This window comes from Hakea prostrata, chromosome 3, assembly GCF_041222555.1.
Source record: "Hakea prostrata isolate BN-2017 chromosome 3, UWA_Hpros_2, whole genome shotgun sequence".
Lineage (NCBI taxonomy): Eukaryota > Viridiplantae > Streptophyta > Magnoliopsida > Proteales > Proteaceae > Hakea > Hakea prostrata.
Genome location: NC_142602.1, coordinates 30,160,965 through 30,183,998, shown reverse-complemented (window position 1 = coordinate 30,183,998; position 23,034 = coordinate 30,160,965). Strand labels below are relative to the sequence as shown.

Sequence of the window (23,034 nt, the reverse complement as noted above, 5' to 3'; positions counted from 1 at the left end):
CCTCAAATGAAGTATAACTTTAAATATACAAGGAAGTAGATTACATATGACGCTCTTGATTGATTTGAAAGCGTTTTAAGCGTCCCCAGTCCTTTAAATTTTTAAATATTGTCTAAACCTTATAAAACATGGCAAAAATACAGATCTTTTTTCAGTTTATTTCATCTGTAAATTAGCTCAAATTGTATATAGATTTAGGAAAATAATAATAATCACATTAGTAGTAGTAGTAGTAATCATAAAATCAATAACATGTTTTATTTTTCTATGCAGTAAAGCAAGTGAGGTAATTGCAGAAGGAACTTCAGTGTTCTTGACTCGTATCACTATGATTTATTAATTGCAAATAATTATGTTTGCTTATTTATGATTTATCATGTTTAAAATCATTAGCATTGAATGTACTCATGACTTATGAGCATCATGAATCGATCCAAGATATCATTGTTCTCCCCAATGTCCCCAATGCCTAATACCTATATTTAATAACTAGGTTGCTCCTAAAGCAAAGAGTAAAAAACTAAGAATTTGGGAATCTTGAGGAAAAACTTTGACAATAACATGCCTACGCTATTAATACCCAACAACAGAATAGTATTCTGTTCTCAGCTTCCAGATATAGGGTGGACAAACCCATCGACTGTGGCAAAGGACAAGTAGGTGACATAAGCATATGATACAAGTTATTAAGCTACTGAAAAGAAAAGAAAAGAAAAAATACTTTGCAAAATGCCCAAAACAAAACACAGACAAAAGGTTGGCAAATAACAAACTCAAGACAGCAATGGCAAATCCCAAAAGGTTTCAGTTAGTTGCACCATAACTTAAACCAAATCGTCATCCAGTCAAAATCGACTGACAACTAGCTAGCAGCATCTGATGTATGCATGAATCAGGTAATAATGCCACCCCCCCACCCCAACCCCCAACCCCAAAAAAATGAAAAAGAGGAAAAATACACACACAAACCAAAATCTACAAGGCACATTCCCTAGGTAAAAGTTTTGATAAATTGTTCCATGCGAAGTATGATTCATTCCTGACACAATCATAAGATACCTAGAAAAATCAACGTAAAGATCTTAGTATTGGGAAATCCTAAACAAAACAGATAGAACCAGAGTCAGAAAAGGATATTAAAGAAGTCCAGCACTAGAAAGGATTAGAACAGATTGTTTTCCTAACAACTTCCAATGGAGCTGAAAGATACAGCAGAAAAATCAACAATTATACTTCTAGAAAGAGATTTCATGGTTGCAACCTAAGATGTTGTATAGTTCAAATACAATTTGTTAAAACATGGCTGAATATCTTACCTACTACTTGAGCATTTGCTTCTTCCTCTGCTAGTTTTGGCAATAAATTATCGGTTAGAGCGCCGACCTCATGGAGCTTCCTGCATGCTTCAAGGCATGCAATTTTCTTCAACTTCTTAACCTCACCTTGAGCCAAAACATATTGTACAGGACTGCTCAAGGGAAGACGCAAGGTGCAGCATTCAGAATCCTTATCAATACTAAACCTAGGAGCTGGCCGGAAGTACCTATAAACAGGAAAACAAGACAAGAAAAGCTGCACGTTAAACACAATTGTTAAGATGCATAGGCAACCAAAGGCAATGAAGGGGCACCAAGCCACTTAAGAAACATGGGGCCTGCATAGGAACACTAGCATTACAGCAACAGCATTACAATAAAGCAACACAGATTGAATTTATGTATTAATTTGCCAATATATCTAACATCATTACCCGAACACCAACATAGCAATTCACCCCCCCCCCCCAAAAAAAAAAAAAGCACCTATAGAAAACTCAATAATGCATGCTATTATTAGAAACAACTTTACAGCAACAGAAAATCTCGTAAAGATATGCTACTACCAGATTTAGGGAAGAGAAGGGAGAGAGAGAGGAGAGGAGAGGGTTCCAGAGGAAAAGAGAACAGATTTTGGGGTTCAGAGAAGATATTGAACAAAGAGAAAAAAGAAACAAAACAAAAATGAGAAGAGGAAATGGAATACAAAAGGAGCATAGGAAGAATAGAAGAAAAAGAAAAAAGAAACAGGACAACACAAATAAAAAGAGTAGAAGGCACCTCACCCAAGTCCAAGATATTCGACAATACAGGATTGGCTGCTTGTTAGACAATCCACTGTTGGATTAATGACAGGATGTGTGTCCATAAAATAGAATTTAATAAACTTAAATTGAACAATTGTGGACCATGACTTTTCTACTAAATATCATTGTCACAAGGCTCATAAGTACCAATAGAATTGTGTCTATAGCAATCTACTTAGGCGGTTAGGGTCCAAATTAAATGCAGGTGACACAAAAATAGGGTTATAACTGCCCTTTTAGGAGAACACCCAAGTAAGTTATCTACCGCAAGTCAATTGACCATTATATGTTTTGCATGAGTTTGAAAAAGATGTTTTAGTATATAATCTTGTCCATCAACAAATGCAAAAGAGTGAAGTAGTTTATCCCACTATTTGCTTCTCTATGCTTTGTTGATTGAGTTGATTTCAAGGGACATTGTAAATTTACCCCTATGGGAATCTCATAGGAAAGGGGAAGGAGATTGCAAGAGCCAGATCTGGAGAGAGATGGGAGAGGGAACATGTTCAGCTCATACGTCGGGGAAGCCTGCCTAATACCACTGACCAGAAGAGCTATAATGGCTTCAACATTGTCACGGAGACACTGCAGATGCCTTAGGAGATGTTCCTTATAGATGCATGAATTTTCAGTGTGTGTGTCTTCCTGAACTCCAGGTGGGTTGCAGGTTGCCCCTTGCAGATCTAGCTGGTTAAGCAATCGTAATGAAAGATGAGTCCAACATGCATTGAGAGGCCCAGAAAAGTGGAAGACAGAGAAAGAGAGAGAGAATGTGGTAAGGTCTAAGGACGGTGAAAGTGGATGCTTAGAGCCCTGATAACCAAAGTGTAAAGTTGGCTGTTGATGACATGAGACTGATCCAAATAAATACTACTTTTTTTTCCAAACAAGTACATCTCACTTCAGCAGGCTAAAAGAAACTGGCAAGCAGGACACCGGGAGAAAAAAATACCCACTCACATCAGTATCAAGAAACCCATTATAATTTTTGACATGGCAGTGACTCTTTCTCAAACTGAGTCTCTGAAAGAAGCATAGTGATTCCAAACTGATAAAACTTTCTGCTCAACAGCATAGATGGGTTTATTAAGGTGAGCAACAAGATGCAGAGCAATACAATTGTCCACCGCAATCAAGTGATCAACAACCCATAGGTTGAAAAAAGTTATGGAACTGAGAAATCAATTCCAGGAGACCAAGATCAGAACTGAGAAACTTTCTGTGTTCAGGTAAAGGCAGAGGGGGATGCAAGGTTGAGGAGCTAGAGCCAGAGCCAGAGTTAAACAATGGGAAGAAAAGACAGAGGGGGAGGAGAGCTGTAGAGATCAGGTACAGTTTTAAAAGTTGTGAAATTCCCAAGTCTGCCTTCTACATTTTTAAGAGTTCAAATGCAAAAACATAGACAAACAAAACTGAAGTTATGGTGAACTAATCTATTTCCCTACACTTCATGCTGTGAAAGATGACGGTCTTATTCTGTTAAATAAATAATATTTGAAAAGTTTATTCAATTTTTTTTGTGTTCAGTCAAAAGTTATGATACTAATTTATTAATGTGCAATGTATTATGGATTATGACAGCCATTTAATCCCATGAACGCAAGGTCCATTGTGGATGTTGACTTTGTGGGGGAGAAAAGTTAATGAAAATTGTCTCCCATTAGCAGTTTTTCAGTTGGATCACATTGTAGGATTATTCTTTTAATTTAACAACTACCTTTTAGAACGTAACCACTTCAAATGATCTTGCCCATTAGATTGTTATTCCACCAAATTTTGTTTAAAAAATTAAGACTGAAACCCTAATTCCATGATACTAGAAATTTTGAAAGCAGAGAAAGTCTTCATCTTCAAACTTGGGATAAAAACATTGTAGAAGGAGCAACCAACAGGGATCATTTCCGATTTCCACATTCTTTTGGAGGAACTCAAGTACTCAACACCAGTGAGTTCTAGGTACTTCTGTTTTAGTTATTAACTCATCAAGTCCATTCCTGGAATTACTTATTCAGCATCATTAATAGCAAATCACTCCTACAAGTATCATCTCCTTGCTGAAGTGAGGAATCACAGATGCTCTGAGGCTATGGTTGAAGCCTCAAATACTTACTGTTGTATCATTTTCTTTACATGCTTTAAAATATGATCTCATGTACCATACTGCACCATAATGGTACACAAAAACTGATGCATGAGTCTGGAGACAAGATGGCACTTAGGTAATGCCCTACCAACCATATTGTTGGTAGTAAGACTAAGGTTTCCTAATTCAAATAGGATTCCCCTTTAAATCCCCTATTTTAATTATATTTTATTATCTTATATTTTCTATATTGATTTCCCATTTGGTGTTAGCTTGGTTTCCTAATAAGTCTAAGATTAGTTTATGTACTTGCTTTTCATATTTCTTTTCCTATTCAAGAGTGGAATTTACTCAGATTGTAATTATAAATACCCCATTGGGGACTATGAATGAAATAATACCATCTGAGCAATAATTTCTTCAAATTCCAACATGGTATTAGAGCCAGGTTGAGATTACTATTTAGAGAGTCATTTAAGTTTCTAATTTGAAGAATTGGGTTCCCATAAACCTTTCAGAATTTATTCTTTTTTTCCAAATTTGTTCTATTGTGCTTCTATTTCGTTTGGGTTAGATCCAATCAGTTTTCTTCCTATTGGAATGCCTTTTTTTAGACTTGTGCCGGACTAGATGTCTATTACCATTTGGAGATTTGCCATTTATCTTGGCAAATTTCCTCTTTAGAAACCTAACATTGTTTAGAAACCTAACATTCTTTTTTTTTTTTTTTTTTTTGCAGAATTAGATCTCTATTACCCTTGGAGATTTGCTCTTTCCTTTGACAATCTTCCGCTTTGGAGATCTAACCTTGCTCTAGATTTGGTGTTTAACATGTGTAGAACCTGATCTCTATTACCTTTGGAGATTGTCCCTTACCTTGGCAAATTTCCTTTCAGAGATCTAACATTTTTGCAGATCTAAAGTTTAATTTTTCTTGCTATCCTAGCAGTTGTTACCCTCAAAAATATATTTCACCTCAGATTTGTGCAAAAATTGGTCTTGACGATATTTGAAGATTTTACTTTGTTCATAACTTCTATCTTGGAAAAGAAAAATTGGATAAGCAATCATTAATTGGTGACATTTTATCAAAAAGATTGGGCACAGTTGTAGATATTTACTTGGACAAATGTTTCATCCTATTTTGACCAAGTCGAGCATGTGTAATATCTATGCCTCAACTTGAGCCGGAGTGTTGGTGTAACTGAGGTTTCCTAATTGGAATAGGATTCCCCTTTAAATCCTCTATATTAATTATATTTTATTATCTTATATTTTCCATATTGATTTCCTATTTGGTGTTAGATTGGTTTCCTAATAAGTCCAAGATTGGTTTATCTACTTGCTTTTCATATTTCATTTCCTATTTAGAGTGGAATTTACTCAGATTGTAATTATAAACACCCCATTGGGGCCTATAAATGAAATAATACCATCGAAGCAATAATTTCTTCAAATTCCAATGCATACACAAAAGTGTAAATAAAAATGTAAGAACAAACAACAAACAAAAATTTAAATGTGAATTTAACAGTTTCTAAAAGATTCAATAAAAACACTTTCAGAGAGAGTTTAAGGAACATACCCATCAGAAGGGAGTCGTGAGCAATAGAAGTTGATGAGAGCAACACTAGAGCTTAGTGTTACAATGGCACCAGTAGATTCAACACGGTAAAATTCCTCATCCAACATTTCTGTTTCAAGTGGCACACAGGGAAGAGAAGCATGAAGTAGGGATTGTTCTCGCATAATATCTCCACTTGCTAAATATTTTTCAACTCTTGAGAGTGTAGAGGCATCCTCACTAGAACAAGAAGAAAATGAAGATCAATAAACTGACCCACCCACGCTCAAATTATAACAGGTAACTAGTTTTCTATGACATAATAGATTTTAAAGATTCTACATCTCATTCATAGAAACTTGCACATTGTGCATATATTATGCCCTAGGCAATTCACATGTATGTTTAGAGGAACTCGAATTTTGATGAAAAGGATTAATACCATGAGAAAAATAGTCACCAACATGGATAGAGATGGATCAATGTGTAAATTTGTGATATGTGAGTCCCACCAAAAACTTGCAACAAAAACATAAATAATTCTAAACTTCAAAGGAAGAACGATAACTGTCCAAATGTTTGAGTTTCGATAAAATTGATATGTACTTGCAATAAACAATGAATAAGTTTTTTGTTTAACTGTAAACTTTAGTGCAATAACTGAACATGGGAGAACAATTTATATGAATAATAAGAATAATTGAAAGCAAATTACAATTATTAGAAGAGAATCTCGGAATGGAGTAGAACACTACCTCTCAACAAATATTAGAAAATCCGAACCCTGCATTCTAGCGCGGCCACGTGACTGTATAAAACTACAAACAGTGTTTGCGGGATCAAATCTTATAACCAAATTACAACCTTGAACATCTAATCCCTCTTCGAGAATCTGGGTTGCAACAATAATGTTAACCTAGTAATGTTGTAGCAGAGCATTGTCAGATGAATGCAATGCATCAGAAAAATAAGTTGACAGGGAGACAAAAGATAGATACCAGGCCATTCCTAAAGGATTCAACGATTCCAATCTGCTTTTTCCTAATCTGAGAATGCAATTCAGACTGGTTCCCTGCCATGTATTCTGTCTTCCAGAAGCTAAGTTGTGGAAGTTGCCCCAACAAACATTGAAGAACAATAGCTGTAATGACCCGTTCAACAAATATTATACATCTCAAATCTTTCACCTGCCTGCATCAAAACCATGTCACAAAATCCACTGGCGTGAACTTCAATAGCACAGCACAAGATTAACCAAAAAAATATTTAACAGACCATCATAAAGAATACTGGTGAGTAAAAACTCCAACTCTTCATTGTAGAATAGGGGCAAAAGAAAAGGCTAAAAATTGATGGGAAATTGTAAGTTTTGCGACATGGAAACTTCAGCTGTTACACCCCCCCCCCCAGACATGTGGTGTCAAAAGGGAGAGGGGGGATGCAAAAAATGTGGAAGAAACACCTGTTGTTTCAAGGAGTTCAGCTGCACCTTATGCTGTAGCTCTATTCCAAAGCTCCATAGAAGGTAAGTAGTGGGATCCGAATAGAGTACAAGTTTCTGCACTCATGACCATGAACCAAAAGATTGAAAACTTTACCTAGGTACCCTATATGGGTCTGGTTTGTTATATCAACAGAACACATTTCTCCAATCCCCAAATTGGAAAATGCAGATAACAAACTCAAGCCCCACATTTATGATGGGTTATGAGACATGCTAAAGGTAACTATGATCTAGAAACTAATATATAGATACAGAAATATGGTTTATAATAGTGTTGTCAAAGCGTCCTAGAGGCGGCCACCTAGGCGGCAAGGCGATTTTTCAACTGCCTTGTTTTGAACCACTTAATTGACGCACTGTTTTTTTTCCCCCCACTTTTTCACCTAAGCGCTACCGCTTTGTCGCCTTATGCGTCTTATTGCCGCCTAGATGCTTAAGCAGCCACTTTTTCGACATTTTGTGCATAATATCTTTTTCCTAACTTTTTTTTTTTAATCAAAATTCTACAAAGCCATATATAAATTTAATAGTTTAGTCATTTTGGAATCGATGCCCAAATTGAAAAGGAACTCCAAGGTCAAAAGTGAGCAGGACCCCATGCCCATCAACAACAGAATGTGAAGCATAAGCCATACTCAACATCGAGAATCAATGAATCATTAAAATGGACAATGACTTAGAAATCAGAATAATGAGATCTATTAATTTATCGTGTTGACCTCTGTTAGTACATAGTCATTGTTATGATGCTTGATGAGATGAACTTATGTTTGTGTTTTTTTTTTTTTGGGATAATTTTTCATAATTATGATTCTTGAATGCTTTCTTTTTTGGATGAATGTGACTACTGAATGTTTGCTTAAATTATTATAGAAATTAGTTGTATTAAAAAGTAGTTGTATTGAAAAATTTTGACCCAACAACTTTGGTTGCCTTATTGCCACTTAGGCTCCACTTTGTCGCCTAATCGCCTAGGCGGATCCCCAATCGCTTTGGTCGCCTTGCCACCTTGACAACCTTGGTTTATAATATGAAAGAATAACCAGGAACACGGAATTTACTTAGGCACTGACCCGTATATAGAGCTCTGATATCATGTCAACCAAAAAGCAGAAAATAGAAAATAGGGAGAGGAAGAGAAGCAGCAGCCAGAAGAGAGGATGTATCGTATTGCATTAAGGTGGATACAACCATTCTAAACCTGTAGAGCTGAATTCCCCATGTCTAAAATATTCAATCCATATATCTAAGGTTAAGAAACCTTCTTAGTCCAATTTGAGTTGGTTCCGTTAAAGATCTTGGAAGATTGGCTCTCATACATTTGAAGCTACATCAAACAAGCTGGGCATGTTAAACATCTATGCTCCAACTTGAGGAATAGGGTTAAGTGAGTCACAAAAAGGCAAAAGAGGAGAGAAGTAAGTCTCAAGTGCTAATCTGCAGAATAGTTTTGGGCCTGTTTCTATGTCCTTCTTGAGCATTTTATTTTTCCTCTCCCTTTTTTCCTTCTTCTTCTCTATTTTCTCCACATATTTCTTATTTATGTACCTACCATGGGCATATAGGAGCTAAAAACTAGGCTCCCTGAAAGAAATTCAATGAATTACCCATATCAACATGAAAATTCAATTGATTGAAGAGCAGACTTTTAAGAAATACTAACTTCATTAAGCAAAAAGAAATTTAAACCTACGTTATCTCTCATACCCTAGCGTAGGATCTATAGAAGTAGTTGGACTTCTTTTAGCTTTGACAGGTTAAACAGGTAAAAGGATTTCTAGAACATTTTATTGTGGAAGAATAAATAATCATTAACAAAAACCATAAAGGGGAAGAGAGAAGGAGAAAATACGAGAGGGAAGGGAAAGAGAGAGGGGGAGGGAAGGAGGAGCAGTGTATAATCTACTAGTAAGGAGCTGCAAATAGGAACCAAGGCCTCAGGTAACAACAAACGTCTGTTGCTTGGGGTATCCAAAATAGGGGGATGGGGCCAAACTGGAGCCTAGAGGAGCAATCAAAGGAGATGCTTTTCAAAACCAAGTACAGAGACACGGGGTTAGTGGTCCATCTCCTAAGGTCGTGCACCCACCATAAGTGATATACAACAGCCCCAAACACCAACTAGCCAGTATAGACACAAATAGAATGGCCAGAGTAGGTTCTCAAGGCCCACAGAGGATCTAGAGCAAAAGCATTGATATGGCGAGAATGGGGCCAGATGGCACTAACAGCTTTCTCCTAGATGGAGTGGAAGAAATGGCATGCCAAAAAGAAGTGTTCTAAATCCTGTAAACCATTCCACCAAAGGATGCAGCCAGGGGCAGCAGAGATATGTTGGTCAATGAGGAAGGCTTGGTAGGGAGATAGTGGTTCAGGGTTCTCCAAGATGGTGGTGTGAAAAGGGTTACGACTTTGAACCAAACCAAGGGGGACCAAGGGGGACCAAGGAGGACCAAGGAGTGGTTCCAAGACTAAGGGGAAGAGAAAAGAGGTGGGTTACCAAATGATCCCGTTAGGAGAGGATTGGTGGAAGGGGGAGGAGGACCAAACCTTTGTGAGACCCGGATCTCAGAAACATTATTGTTGAGAATAAACAAATTTCACAAATGAAGAGATTAAAAGTCATCAAGAACCTGTACTCCAAAAGAGAATCAATGAGACGATCAACCTTTGGAGTTAAAAGGCCAGCATCTATATTTTGTGCAATATTACCTCCAATAGTCCATCCTGCACCTACACAATGAAGGGACAGATTACTTCAAACAACATTGTTCTTTTGCATGGAAAGGTCAACGAGGAGGAAAACTAAATCCACTGGATCTTCAGGGAAACAAAGAACAAAACTGATGAAATAAGGAATAAGAAAAAAAGAAGCCCAGAAAGTATGAAATTACTTGGAATGTATGTCAAGAACAACTGTAATACATCTCGATTAAAATCTTTCACAATCCTGTTATCAATAACATGCTTTCCTCGCAGCCAGGGGAAATTATCTATTTCAGTACATGAAAAAGTTTCGGAAGCCTACAATTTGAAGAACAGAAAATATGAGACACAAAAAGAAAATACCTGTCTGAATAAGAGAGTTATAGCCCAACAAGCCATACAATAAAATTCTATACCTTTAAGGCCAACCAAACACCTAACTGGGTTATACAATACAAAAATGTTGTACAAATTTTCGATATCTTCTTTGACAGAGAAACTTCAAAACAATCATCGAGATGCCATTCTTTCAGGGACTGCAAATGCTGAAATCCAGAAATATAATCAATGCAATAATAGAAGATTTACACATTTGTTATAAAAAACAGTCATAAAACCAGTGAAAAAATAATGATGGTATTTGCATGCGAGCTTCCTTGAAGGAAAATCAAGAGTTAAGTTATAACTTAGCAGATCAGCCTTGATTTGGGCTTCAGATTTCAAATCTAATAAGAAACAATGCACAATTAAGTTAGGATGCTTAATTAAGGTGAAACATATAGATAAAAATGATCATAAGCAATTCTGGGGGAGACAAAGCAGGTTCCTCCAAGATTCAGAAAAGTTGACCAGATCGAACAAAAATTATGTCGACGGAATAACCATAAACCAGAGGAAAGTTTCCTCCGTAAGAAGTTGAGAATCAAATGGCTTAAGCCGTGGGACTCAAACTCCTCTTTCTTCCACCGCTCCCTCAAAGCTTGACACAACTACAACTACATCCCAACCCTCCTCTGCGCTAATGGTGTCTGGACTTGAGATGTTGAAGGTATCAAGAGGGAGGTGCTTGCCTTCTTGCCTTCTCTTATGACTCCCTCCTCCCTCCTCCCCTCCCCCTAATCTGATAAGAAAAAATTATCCCCTCCTCCCTCCTTGATACTGATCTTAACCACATTCAGGGGCAAAACAGGGCCGAGGGTTGCTCCCCAAAACCCTGCGGCCCCTAGTACCACCTGGTGTATTTTGTTCATTTTTGCAAATTTTCATTGAGTCTAAGATAGGGTATAATTGGGTCCATTATTTTTGTGGGAGCCCAGATCTTTTTTTTAATTTTTTCATTTGAGCCTTTATTTTGAAAGTTAATCAAGAGCCCTGAGTTTGTCCACTAGAGTTGTCCTACTCCTTGCAAGAAATCTACATCTACTCTTAGCATTCAAATTGGATTCATCTGGAGTAAGTTATGAAGGTTCCTTGTGTGAGTCAAAGACCTAGTCAGTTAGAAGTTTCAGTTTAATTTGAATTACAAGTTAAGAGTCCTAGTTTGTTTCCTTTCTAAAGTTGAGTCCTATTGTGAGGTCCTTCTTAAAGGCTGCAAATAAGCCTCTCTGGAGTCTGGATTGCAAAGGGCAGCTTATGATTAATGTAATAAAGCTGACAGCCTTGAAATAGAGCTTTTCTGCAGTTTCCATGGAGGGACTTGCAACAGCCTTGAAATAGAGCTTTTCTGCAGTTTCTCTCAAGTCCCAGCATTCTTCTTCAAGTTAAACAGCCCTATTTCAATTTCAAGTACCAGCCCCTTCCCCCTCCTCCCCCCCCGGGGCCCATTTTCCCCCCTCTTCTCTACCACCCGCAACCCTCCCTACCCCTTAGCCCTGATCTTCTGCAACCCCAACCCCTCCCCCTCCACTGTAAGACATCTCCAGCCCCATCCAACCCTCTGACAGCACTAAGAGCCCTTCCCCATTCCATTACCTAGCTCCTTACCCTGCCCAAACCCTAAAGTATCATCCCACCCATTCCCCTCACTTTTTCTTCTTCTTTTCTACTTCTGATACCTGTGGCACTTCTGAAATTTCAGAAAACTAAAATTCAGAAGTGCAGCAAGGAATTGAAGACCTATAGGACCCTATCCTCTTAACCTAAACCTTCTCCTCTTAGAATTAAACCCTACACCCAATCCGTACCTTCAATCCCAAAATCCAGCCCCTCCCACACCTAAAACCTAAAATTCTGCAACTTAGCTTCATAATAGAAACCCTAACCCTAGAAATTTTCAAACCTCAATTGTCAAACCCTAACTCAAAATTATAATACTGAAATTACAAAAGTAGCAAGGTTTAACAATTGAAAACATAAAACCCCAAACCCCTAAGCCTGGAAAACCTACTGTAACCCTAGCCTATCCCTTGCATCCCTAGAATTTGTCCTAAAACCATCCACCGAAGGGTATTTCAGCCTTAAAAGACTGCTGATTCTCAGGGAAGAGGATCCTGGAGTGAACATAGATCTACATCATTATCCCAATCAACTTAATCCTAGATCCTTGTTCACATCAGATACCCTCCTCGCCATTCCCTCGAATGCTGAAATTCTTATTGCCATTAACTCCACAAGCCCAATTAAGTTCCTGGACCAGATGGTTACAGTATGGGTTTCTTTTGAGCCTCCAAGAGTTCTACAAGACAACCTCATCAATAAGGTCTGTAGCTTCTTCTTTAACCCCTCTCAACTTTCATCGGTAACCCAAACCTTCCTCTGTCTCATCCCAAAGAAGCCCAATTCCTCCTCCCTCTTCGATTTTTGGCCCATTTCCCAATACAATCTCCTCCACAAGTTCATTGTCAAAATCCTTGCCACCAAAATTCGACTTGTCATTCCCTCCCTCATTTGCAAAAACTAATTTGCCTTCATTGTAGGTAGGAGTATCGCTAACAACATTTTCTTTTGTGTCAAGATGACCTCTCCTCGCACTCCCTTGCGACCCTCCTAAAACTTGATCTCCTCAAAGCATTCAATTCCATTCATTGTGATATCATCCTTGATGTCCTAGCCTCTATGGGGTACCTCCTCCCCTTTTCTGTTGGATAGAAGCCTATATCACTTCTCCCCACTTCTTTGTTATCACTAATGGCTCCCTTGCTAGCTTCTTCCCCTACCAGGTGGGTTTCTACCAACGTTGTCCCCTTTCCCTCTTTCCTCTTTCCTCTTCTCTCTTTCCCTAGAAGTTCTTACTAAAATCATCCTATCCAATACTGACCAACACCTCACTCCCCCATCCCAAGGCAAAACTCTAAAACTTTCCCATCTTGATCTTGCCTTTGTTGAAGATCATATGTTCTTCAACAAAGCCTCCCGTTCATCTATGTCCTCTATCCTCTCCTCCTTGGCCTCTTCAATTCCCTCTTTGGTCTTCATGTTAATCTATAGAGATCTCTCTTTTTCTTGGTGGGTGTCTCTAGCACAGTCAAAGCCACCTTTACAACTCACAAGCTTCTCCCTTAGTACCTTTCCTATCTCCTACTTGGCTTTCCCCTCACTCTTGGCTTGCTCACTAATCACGGTGGTCTAGATTTCCATCAGAACCACAACAATCTCCACACCCTATCTTCCCCTATTCACAGCCACCTAAATGTCAACATCAACTTCATCCTATGTTAGAACAGCCCAAAAGATGTTGACCACCTCTTCTTCTCCTCTCTCTCCTTTTGGGTGAAAGCCATTATCACCATTTGTCCTACTCCAGATGCTCCTTTGAGTTCTCCAAGGAATGGGTTTGGTTTCCAAGACACTTTGTTAGCCCTTCTACTTGTGATGTGATAAGTATATTGATGTTCAATGCCTCGATCTCTTATGGTGGGAGCCAAACCTTAGAAGATGGACCTCCAACTCCAAAACTCTTGATTTGGAAAGCCATTTGCTTTGATGTTTCTACTAGACTTCTCCCCCCCCCCCCCCCCCAAAAAAAAAAGTTTTTGGATACCAAAGGAACAAGATTATTGTTGTCTCCTGGGGTCAAGGCTCTTCTCTTTTGCTAACTAGTTAATTATAATCCCCCCCCCCCTTCTTTTTCTTTCCCTCTTGTACATTTTCTTCTTCCCCACTGGGATTTTGGTTAATTATTACCCAAAGAAAAAATCCAAAACCAGATTTAGTAGTTGAAATAAACAAAATTAGATCTCCTAATAATATCCAACTAATGTAGGAAAAGCACAAAGAAAGGCATTGGCATATTTTATACGAGCCTTGGTAAGAGATATTGATGTAGCCCAAGTCTGCCCAATCTTCAAGATCCTCTCAAATAGAACAAGCAGCAAATTATGGTTTAAACCCTTGCTGTCTGGGTTGAAATCTCATTGGACAGCAGCTTTTATTTACAACACACACCTTACGGATAGGCCAATTTGAAGCCCAAGTCTTAGGGTTAGGTTTAGGGTAGTCTATGGTTAATTGAGAAAGGAGTTTTAGGGCTCAGCCAGGTTAAGTCTGAGGCTGGAATTAACGAAAAATTACATGCTTTAACAGAGATGTAATTGCAAATTCCAAGTAGTTAGGGTTTGCATGTTTTCAGACTTCTAGGGGAATTCAAACAAGTTAGGGTTTGTATGTTTTCAGGCTTCTAGGTTTAGGCTAGAGATAATTCAGATTCCATTATTTCATAATGTCTGAATTAATCCCTGAAGGCAAGGGTTCAAACTAAGTTTCCTAGTTGGATTAGGACTCTTGGTTATGGTTAAGGTTTGGTCCAGTGGGGGAGAATTTAGGAGGGAAGGTTACTAAGGTTATCAGAATGATGTCCCAAAATTTTGGGACAGATCTAAAGGTTAGATTGCCATAGATCTGACCTTGAATTTAAGTTCTAGGAAAAAGTCTAAAAATTCCAGAATAACTCCAGTAAATTATTATAAAAAGAGAGAGAGAGAGAGGATATGCAGAGGTGAGAAGATGCTAGTCTAGGGTTAGAGGAAGGGAATGGGATTGGGATATGGGCAGGGAATGAGCTTACTTGTGGAAGAAGAGGCTCTTGGACAATTGCAGAAAATTGAAGGTTTCTTGCAGAGAATTGAAGGTCACTGGTTGTGGGGCTCTCTCCCACTGAATCCAAGTCTTCCTTCAATGCTTGTTTTTTCTTCATTTGTTACATAAGCGGATGGCTATATTTATAGCCTTATATTGAAGGAAAATTAAACTAGGACACAGAAAAAGAAAACCAACCTGAACTAAACTTATCGAATCCAATTTGGATTAGAATTTCCTGTTACAACTAGACTTGACTTTCAAAACTAGAAAGGACTCTTGAGTAAGAGATCCTTAGCAAACAGAACTTGTAAAATAAGAACCCAACTTCCAGAAGGAATCCTACTTGGAAATTGGATCCCAACTGGGACTGTTAGACAAGGACTCTATCATAACTCATCAAGGAATGATAGTAGACCTAGGATCCTTGTACGGAATGGATTCTAGCTAAGGGAATCCCTACTTAATCGGGACTCCTAACCAGACTGAGACTCTTCAATAGCTTGACCAAAACAAAACCAAACTCAAAACTAAAAATAGGTATAGACTCCTAACAGCATTCTACATCCAACTAGCCCTACTGGGGCACCAAAAGAGAGGATAAAATGACCAAATACCCCTGGTCAGATTCAGCCAGCTCTTGGTGTTGCATGTCTGTGGGCTGAATTTGGGCCTAAAATATGGTGTGGCCCTGTGGTTAGATAAGATAAATAATGCAACTCTAAAATCCTATTGAAACCAGGTCTAGGAGGTACAAGTAATTTTATTCACATCTCTTAACACCACTACTAAGAAAACTTAGGTCATGTGGTTCTAACTTCTGCCCATATTAGAGGCACCCATTACCCAAATTCATGGCACAAATGAACAAAAGCATGGCTAACATCTGCAAATTGACAGCATCAATAAATCAGTCACATCAACATGTGGTTTTGACATTCCCATGATAACCTTCATCTATTTCATAGTTGCCTCAGCCAGTTAGTAAGTCCTATGTATTTACAACATCAGCATAGATCTGCAATAAGATCAGATTCAAGTGCTCCATTCAAAATTAATAACAGAAAAAGATCTGGATTGAACTTCAGAAATGCCAAACTCTAAAAGTAATTTCTCTTCTCATGTCAAGTACAGAAGATTAGGTTGTTTGGTACATCCAAGGAAAACACAAAGTTAAACCTTAGCGTGACATTATAATATCCAAAGATGAGGACAAAAATTAATGCTTGTCTTTAGCCTTTTTAATTTTTAATTTTTAATTTTAATAAAGATCTCATTATCTAAACAGATCACTTACCTTTTTCTTTAATCCCTCCAAACAATGAGATAAATGACAAATTTGGGGGGAAATGTCCATGCCTTTATAGAACTTCAACTTTGGAGTTGAAAATGGTATAAACTCAGCCAGAACCGATTCATTAGCAACCGTATACACCTGGAACCAAAAAAGAAGGATATGCTAACACCAGTATTCAATGTGAAGTGCCAAAATAGATATTACAATTGTAAAGAACTAAAGATGAACCGATAAATGGAAGGGGAAAGCATAGAAAAGATGATCAGTTTCTTCTGCAGCATTCCAGTCAAGACAACCAAAAGGGGAGACATGGCTCAAAGAGTCAAGGGGGTGTATGAGGAAAGTGTACACTGGGAGGCACTTGATAGGGCACTCCATACTTTGAGCAGTAGGGCGGGGAATGTGGTTCAACATTTTAGCGCGAATGAGATCGGTGGCCAGGAGATCTGATTAGGTCACAAGCTCCATTGGAGCTGAAAAGATCCAAAGTAACAAGATCCCAAATTACATTGTACCCACTACCTTGGGCCCTTCTAGGAATGCAGGGGAGAGCATTTACATAATATAGAAAGTATTAGGATTAGGTATTGCGGGTACTTAGGAAGTAGGAACTAGATTATTTGCTCATGGTTTTAGATCATATTTATCCCTTTTTTTAACTTCTCACCTCCCAAGGGACTAAGGGAGTCATATAATTTAATGAAGGAGTAATCAGTGTGAAAGAGAACACTCTCCAACTCAACACTCTGTCATCCTCTCTCTCTTGCTTTTCTGTTCTCATTTTCTCCTTCCTCCTGCTACTCCCATCTTTCCTCTTTAGTTCTCGTTGTTTTGCATTCCCTACATTCTAACACTGTAACACAGTCGAAGACTGAAGGCATGAGAACTATCCTACTGTTACTCTACTTCTATTTCTCTTTCTTTAGAACCTGAAGCATAAAACGGTTCCAAGAACCATGAGATACACTTGGAATAGGATGATACAAATATCAAAAGGAGATATATGAAGCAACAGGAATTCAAAATACTGTTCAAGACAGTGTTCAGGTGAATAATGAAGATGGGGTAGGGCTCATTTTTCTACTGTTCTAAAGGTACAGTGGGCAGCATGGTGAGAAAGGAGCTGGGCTCGCTAAAGTCATCCAAGGGTGGCTTCCGATCCCCAAGGCCTAAAGAGGTGAGTTAATGGAAAACAACTCATCAAGTCATCCTCTTCCAAGCAGTCTGGTACTTCCAGCTTTGTGTTTTTGCCCTATTTTTGGCTCAAAATGCTTTGTATGGTGAGTTTAGTTGATCTTGGTTGATGGGTTACATCATTTAGGACGTACACATTATCATTGAACGAATGTAAATCATTAATATGTGATTAACTTTCTTCAAATTTTTTATGACTAGTGACTTGTGGGAATTCCCGGGTATTAGGAAGAACTTTTTGGGTGTTGGTCCCCACTTAGTTTAGGAATCATCTCTACTTTCTATGTGTTCTTATGCTATGTTCAAGGCCAGAGGAAGAAGCCAAGGACCATCCTTAGTGAATGACAAGGATTAATTCAGCTGTGACAACTGTGAGAACTACAGTGAGATGCCGGATATTGTATAGCTGTCCCTAGTGTGGATGGCAGCAAGACATGGGAAGGTAAAGCACATACTCGAACAACTGAGGTTGGAGAGTATCTGGCTAGGTCTTTTTCTACACCGACAGCTTCAGGTTCTTCAGCTTCCACCTTAATAGGACTCTACATTTGCTTTTCAACTTCCTTTTGTGGATAACTGAGTGTAAAGCCATTGTACATGTAACAGGCAATTGGGCATATCTCAGTGCAATGACTTCAACTCTATCTGCTCTCCTAGGGGGAAAGTTAGGATTGTTGATGAATCCATTTCTACAAATTTTTTTGTAAGGTGGTTTCCATCTTACCTCTGTCATGCATATTGACTCTGTTCTTCATGTTCCCAAGTTTAAGAGAGACATCTTATCAGTCAATCAGCAAACAAAATCCATGAATTGTAATGGTAATTTTGTTCTTGTGGTACTTTGGTTCCATCTGATAGTATTTTCCAAGATTTGGTGAGAAAGAAGGTCATCGGTAGTGGATGTGAGGAAAAATGGACTCTAGCTTCTTGATCCTGTAACATCCCCTTTACCTACAGCTCAGTCCTACACATGTGGGCCTAGTGAGTCAGTGGCATCATTTGGTTTGTGATGTTGCACACTCAACACCCTAAATCTTCCCCAGATCAAACAAATTTATTTGTATTAGACCAAGCAAAGAACTTCACATTTTATACATTATCAATTGAATACACTAGTCTCATGGAACTTTTTCTCTTCTTTACAAATAAGGTGTTTTGTGCTTCAAAACTATAATTAGCATGTATCCTGAACAGTTAAATGTTTTTCTTCAGTGTAACATGAGTCTCTTAAATACGATTTGGTATGATACATCTCCTAGAAACACCTTTCAGATAGGATATTGATATCAATGTTGAACACTGCTGGCTTAATCCCTGCAATTGCAAAGAGGCTGTCTCCACACCCAGACTGAATCACTTGGTAACAGAGTGTAGCAACCTTACCATTGTACCATAGCCCTACCTCTTCTCACAGAATACTCTAGTTGATTAAATTCAATTACGTATTCAAGTAGTAAATTTTAATATACAGCAAGCAGGTCCTACATTCTGTTGGAGTTAGGTTGGATACAAAGTTGTTTTTTCTAGTATGTAAAGATTTTAGAGTTAAAGAACTCATTTAGCATCTGTTAGTTTCCTAGTTTCCATCTAGTAGTAGGTCCTCTAGATGACATCTAAATGTTGCAAAAGAATAAAGGACTCAAAAGAAGAGATGTGGGGAGAAGGTTTTACAACCAGTGAAGAAGTAGTGGTGTTACGATGTGCGTTAAAGAGATTAGTTCTTCTCCACACATGTATTACTTACATTAATAATATGAAAGAAAATTATAAACACCTCCCTAGGGAGGTAAGAGGCAAATAATGGAAAATACAATACAAAGCAACTAGTTAACAATGCAATTCAACTTTTAATCCCTCTAATGCTGAAGCTCACAATGCTGCTACATTCCATATGAAGCCCTCTAACTAGGCTCTAAGTTTAATGTAATTTGATAAGTCTGTGTACAACCAACTGGAAATAGTTTGATACAAGTAGGTGCATATTTTGCCATAAGAAATTTAGTAGGGCATCCACTCAACATGAGTACAAATATGTAGTATAAATGTAGTTAGCCAGATAATAAAAAAAGTAGATTTACACAACCTTAGAATTCATAAGACTCTCCAACTCCAGAATTTGACTTCCGAAGATGCATTCCAATGCTGGGGCTACACCAAAAGATTACAAGTATGCACACATGCGCACAAGAAAAGGTAGTGAGAGCTTTACAAGAATAATTAATGTAGTGGTGATGATTGGGAGCTGCTTACCAACCTTAACAAACCTTAGTTGAAGTCCAAGGTTAGGGATTTCATATTCAATAAGAAAATTCAGAGGCTAAAAAGAAAGGGTAGAATGAAGAAAGTTTCACATAGCAACACCCAAGACCGATTTTTAAACATATAACCCATCCCACCAATTTTACCTAGGTAGCTAAAAGACAATAATTAATGGTTCAAAGAATATTATTGAGGCCATATCTGATTTACTTCAACTGTGAGGGTAGAAACCCAACCCTCACCCCCACCCCCCCCACCCCCACCCCCCCCCCCCCCCCCCCCAAAAAAAAAAAAAAAGGAAAGAAGAAAAAATTGCAAATCAAGGCTCTCCAACCCTCAATTTTAGCACCCATAATCTGATGCTTAAGTTAAATCTCAAGTCCAAACTGCCACAACCAAAATATAAACAATAAAAACCAGGAAAACAATAAAGCAAACTAGCCACAAGATGTTCCTACCTTTTGACTTTATAGGAGAAGCAGTCATGCCAAATATCCTAGGAAGTTGAGTAGCACCAGAATGTAGTTCCCTGTGATAGAACTCCTGCATAACACATTCATCGACCATGCAACCACAATTTCAGGTAAATCCACATATTAAGAACCAGTCATATTTCAAAGTGGAAGGATTCTACTCAGGCTCAGGACTTCAACCTATGTATGCACCTATTCGCCCTGCTGACCATCATGTTCGTTATGCAATGAAATGCAAGTACCGTGGAGAGAAACATTGCATGAAGGATTCTAGTAGAAGCTCTTCTACACCTTCTAAATGTTTTTCCCATGAATTTGTTGTTTCTAGTATATGGGGTTTAACTTCAAGGTGTTAGAGGGGCTGGCAAGGGCACTGGTCTAAATCAAAAGGAACCTATTTTTCAAATCCCTTAGCTACTTGAGGCCACTCACCTTGGATTTAATGGTTTATCATTAAATCCTTAAATGACCGGACCTGGCACCCAGGGGAATTAGTCGGGCTGAAGCCTGGACAACCTCATTAGCCTGAAAAGAAAAAAGGTGGACGCACAACCTGGCTTGATTGTTATAGAAGTATTTTGCCAACTTGCAGCAACAACTGTGACACTATCACATCCCTATGTGATTGTTGCAAAAGGGACCCAGGGCATCAGGAGAGACAAAAGGTAAATGTTAAAAGACTGCAAACATCAATATATTTTGCTGCACTAAAACTGTCATACACTAATTTTATTCCTTTGTTTGGCCTTAATTGCAAACTTTTCACCTGTTTTTAGTTCCTTTCCTTCCTTAGGAAAACAAGAAAGCTGCTATCTAAACACAAAAAATTGCCAGCAGCAGCTGTTAATGAAAGATAACATAATTTTGACATGTGAATGGAAGGATGTTGTACTCGACTTACAGTCATAATACAAGCATACGGGCTTTTGCCCCTTGCGTTATGGCATTCATCGAAAATTAACAGCTTTATCATCTCTATTTTCAAAAAGCTATGCCTCAAGGCATCAAGAAGGATCTGAGGTGTCATCACAAACAACTGCAAGATATAGAAAAGTGCTCATATATAATGAAGAAAATATCAAATGAGGAACAGATAACATGCAGAAACAGCATCATAAAATAAACAATAACAGATTATTAGAAAAATATTAAAACTAAATATGAACTAAACTAGGATAATAGTATCCCAATTACAGTACTACAAACAAGATTTGTTTCAAGGAGGAAAAGAACAAATTTAAGATTTGTTTCAAGAGAGATCAGTGGAGAAGTGGAGAAGTGGAGAATTAACCACATCTCCCCTAATCTATTGAGGATTCTACCAATCTCTCAAATTGGTAGCATATATGTCATAATGTAATTTGAACTTATTCTTGAGTTTGACTGATCTCTGGCAATAGATAATAGGCAAAAGCTTAAGCCTTCCGACCACATTATACAACTTAAACAAACATAACCAATAAAACCATCCATGAGACGACCGTTATACCATGTATGACATTCAGAATAAAATTTTAGCCAAAAAAGAAAGAAAGAAAGAAAGAACGGCAACCCTTACCTCATATGTTTCAAACTCCTTCTTCCAAGTGGCAGCATCCCAGTAATCTACTCCCATTTCACCCCAATATTTTCCAACTTTCAAGTCTGTGTGTCTCTCCACAACTTTAGCTTGCTGATAATAAAAAACCCAGATGAAATTAAGACTATTTACATTTGTTCCAAAACAAAAAATAATCAAATTCAACGTTTAGACATTTGACAGGAAAATGTGAAGGAAAGTACTTGAGAAACCAAAACAACAGTAGGAACCAAGAAAACAGCAATGAATGGAGATGGTTTTCTCAGATGAAACGCATAGTTCTTTATCAGCATAACTGCTATAAGAGTTTTCCCAGAACCGGTCTCAAGGAAAACAATGGTGTTCTCCTTCATTGCCTTCTCTAAGGCTTCCAGCTGATAACTGCAAGATCAACCAAACAATCTTCAAATTCGAACAAGCTAGAAATAAACAATGCAGTTGAATTGGAAGGGGAAAAACATATATGTAAAAGCCAAGATTGCTACCTTCGAGCGAACGTGAAAGGGTCTGCTTCACTGATCATCATCTGGGTAGTTTGATCTGCAACTCTACCTCTCTTCATTTTGTTCTTGAGAAAGACTATGAGCATTCAAGATACGGCTTCCAGGTGGACAAAGAACCATAGAATCTTGTGTGAATTTATATGACAACAAGGTTGAAAGAAAGCTTAGTGAAGAAGCCATTACTGGAACTGTGGAAAAATGTACGTAAGTGAAGTTAATGATTTGCTTGACAGCAACGTAAGCACAGTCTTCCAGGTCCACTGGACTCATAACTCTGTTTATTAACCGTTAGCCGAGTTGAATCAACGGTGAGATTAACAGAATCTTTTTCTGGTAGAAGATTCTCACAATCCCACTCTGCCTTTCTTGATAGATACAGAATCCACTCACCTGCTAAGGCTTTCGTCAAGCAATTTGCCCTGCTTGGAGGCCAAGCAAAAAACAGTATCTCGAAGGACAAAACAAGCAAAGAAAAGTCAACAGTGTGAAAACTGAAAAGGGAAAGCGACATGTGCGTGATGGGACAGATTATTAGGCAGGAGATCTTCTTTGGATGCATCCCTTCGCGTTGAAGTATAGAAATTATAAGTAATTATGGATAAGGCCAATGAAGGGTTAGTGGAATTGTTGAGAACATTACCTTTCAATGGAGAGATAGTGGAGTGATTGTTGGTTTAATCCTTATCAGCATATGTAATATCTCTATCCCCAATTTACCTATCTATAAAGTGTCTTTG

The 23,034-nt window shown here is 38.1% G+C and overlaps 1 protein-coding gene across 1 annotated transcript in view; it reads right to left on the bottom strand.

The window, feature by feature from the left end:
* Positions 1-22,719, bottom strand: part of LOC149022047 (endoribonuclease Dicer homolog 2-like) — a 57,207-nt gene extending 34,488 nt beyond the window's left edge. The window contains exons 1-14 of the mRNA XM_089150239.1: positions 22,280-22,719; positions 21,998-22,175; positions 21,774-21,887; positions 21,117-21,251; positions 20,201-20,285; positions 19,567-19,631; positions 16,290-16,427; positions 10,396-10,524; positions 10,168-10,297; positions 9,907-10,006; positions 6,768-6,960; positions 6,525-6,685; positions 5,791-6,009; positions 1,317-1,543 (exon numbers count right to left, since the gene is read on the bottom strand). Of these exons, the coding sequence (XP_089006365.1) occupies positions 1,317-1,543; positions 5,791-6,009; positions 6,525-6,685; positions 6,768-6,960; positions 9,907-10,006; positions 10,168-10,297; positions 10,396-10,524; positions 16,290-16,427; positions 19,567-19,631; positions 20,201-20,285; positions 21,117-21,251; positions 21,774-21,887; positions 21,998-22,175; positions 22,280-22,383 (1,978 nt within the window). The 5' untranslated portion in view covers positions 22,384-22,719. The remainder of the gene's footprint in view (positions 1-1,316; positions 1,544-5,790; positions 6,010-6,524; positions 6,686-6,767; positions 6,961-9,906; positions 10,007-10,167; positions 10,298-10,395; positions 10,525-16,289; positions 16,428-19,566; positions 19,632-20,200; positions 20,286-21,116; positions 21,252-21,773; positions 21,888-21,997; positions 22,176-22,279) is intronic.
* Between the last annotated feature and the right edge of the window lie 315 nt (positions 22,720-23,034).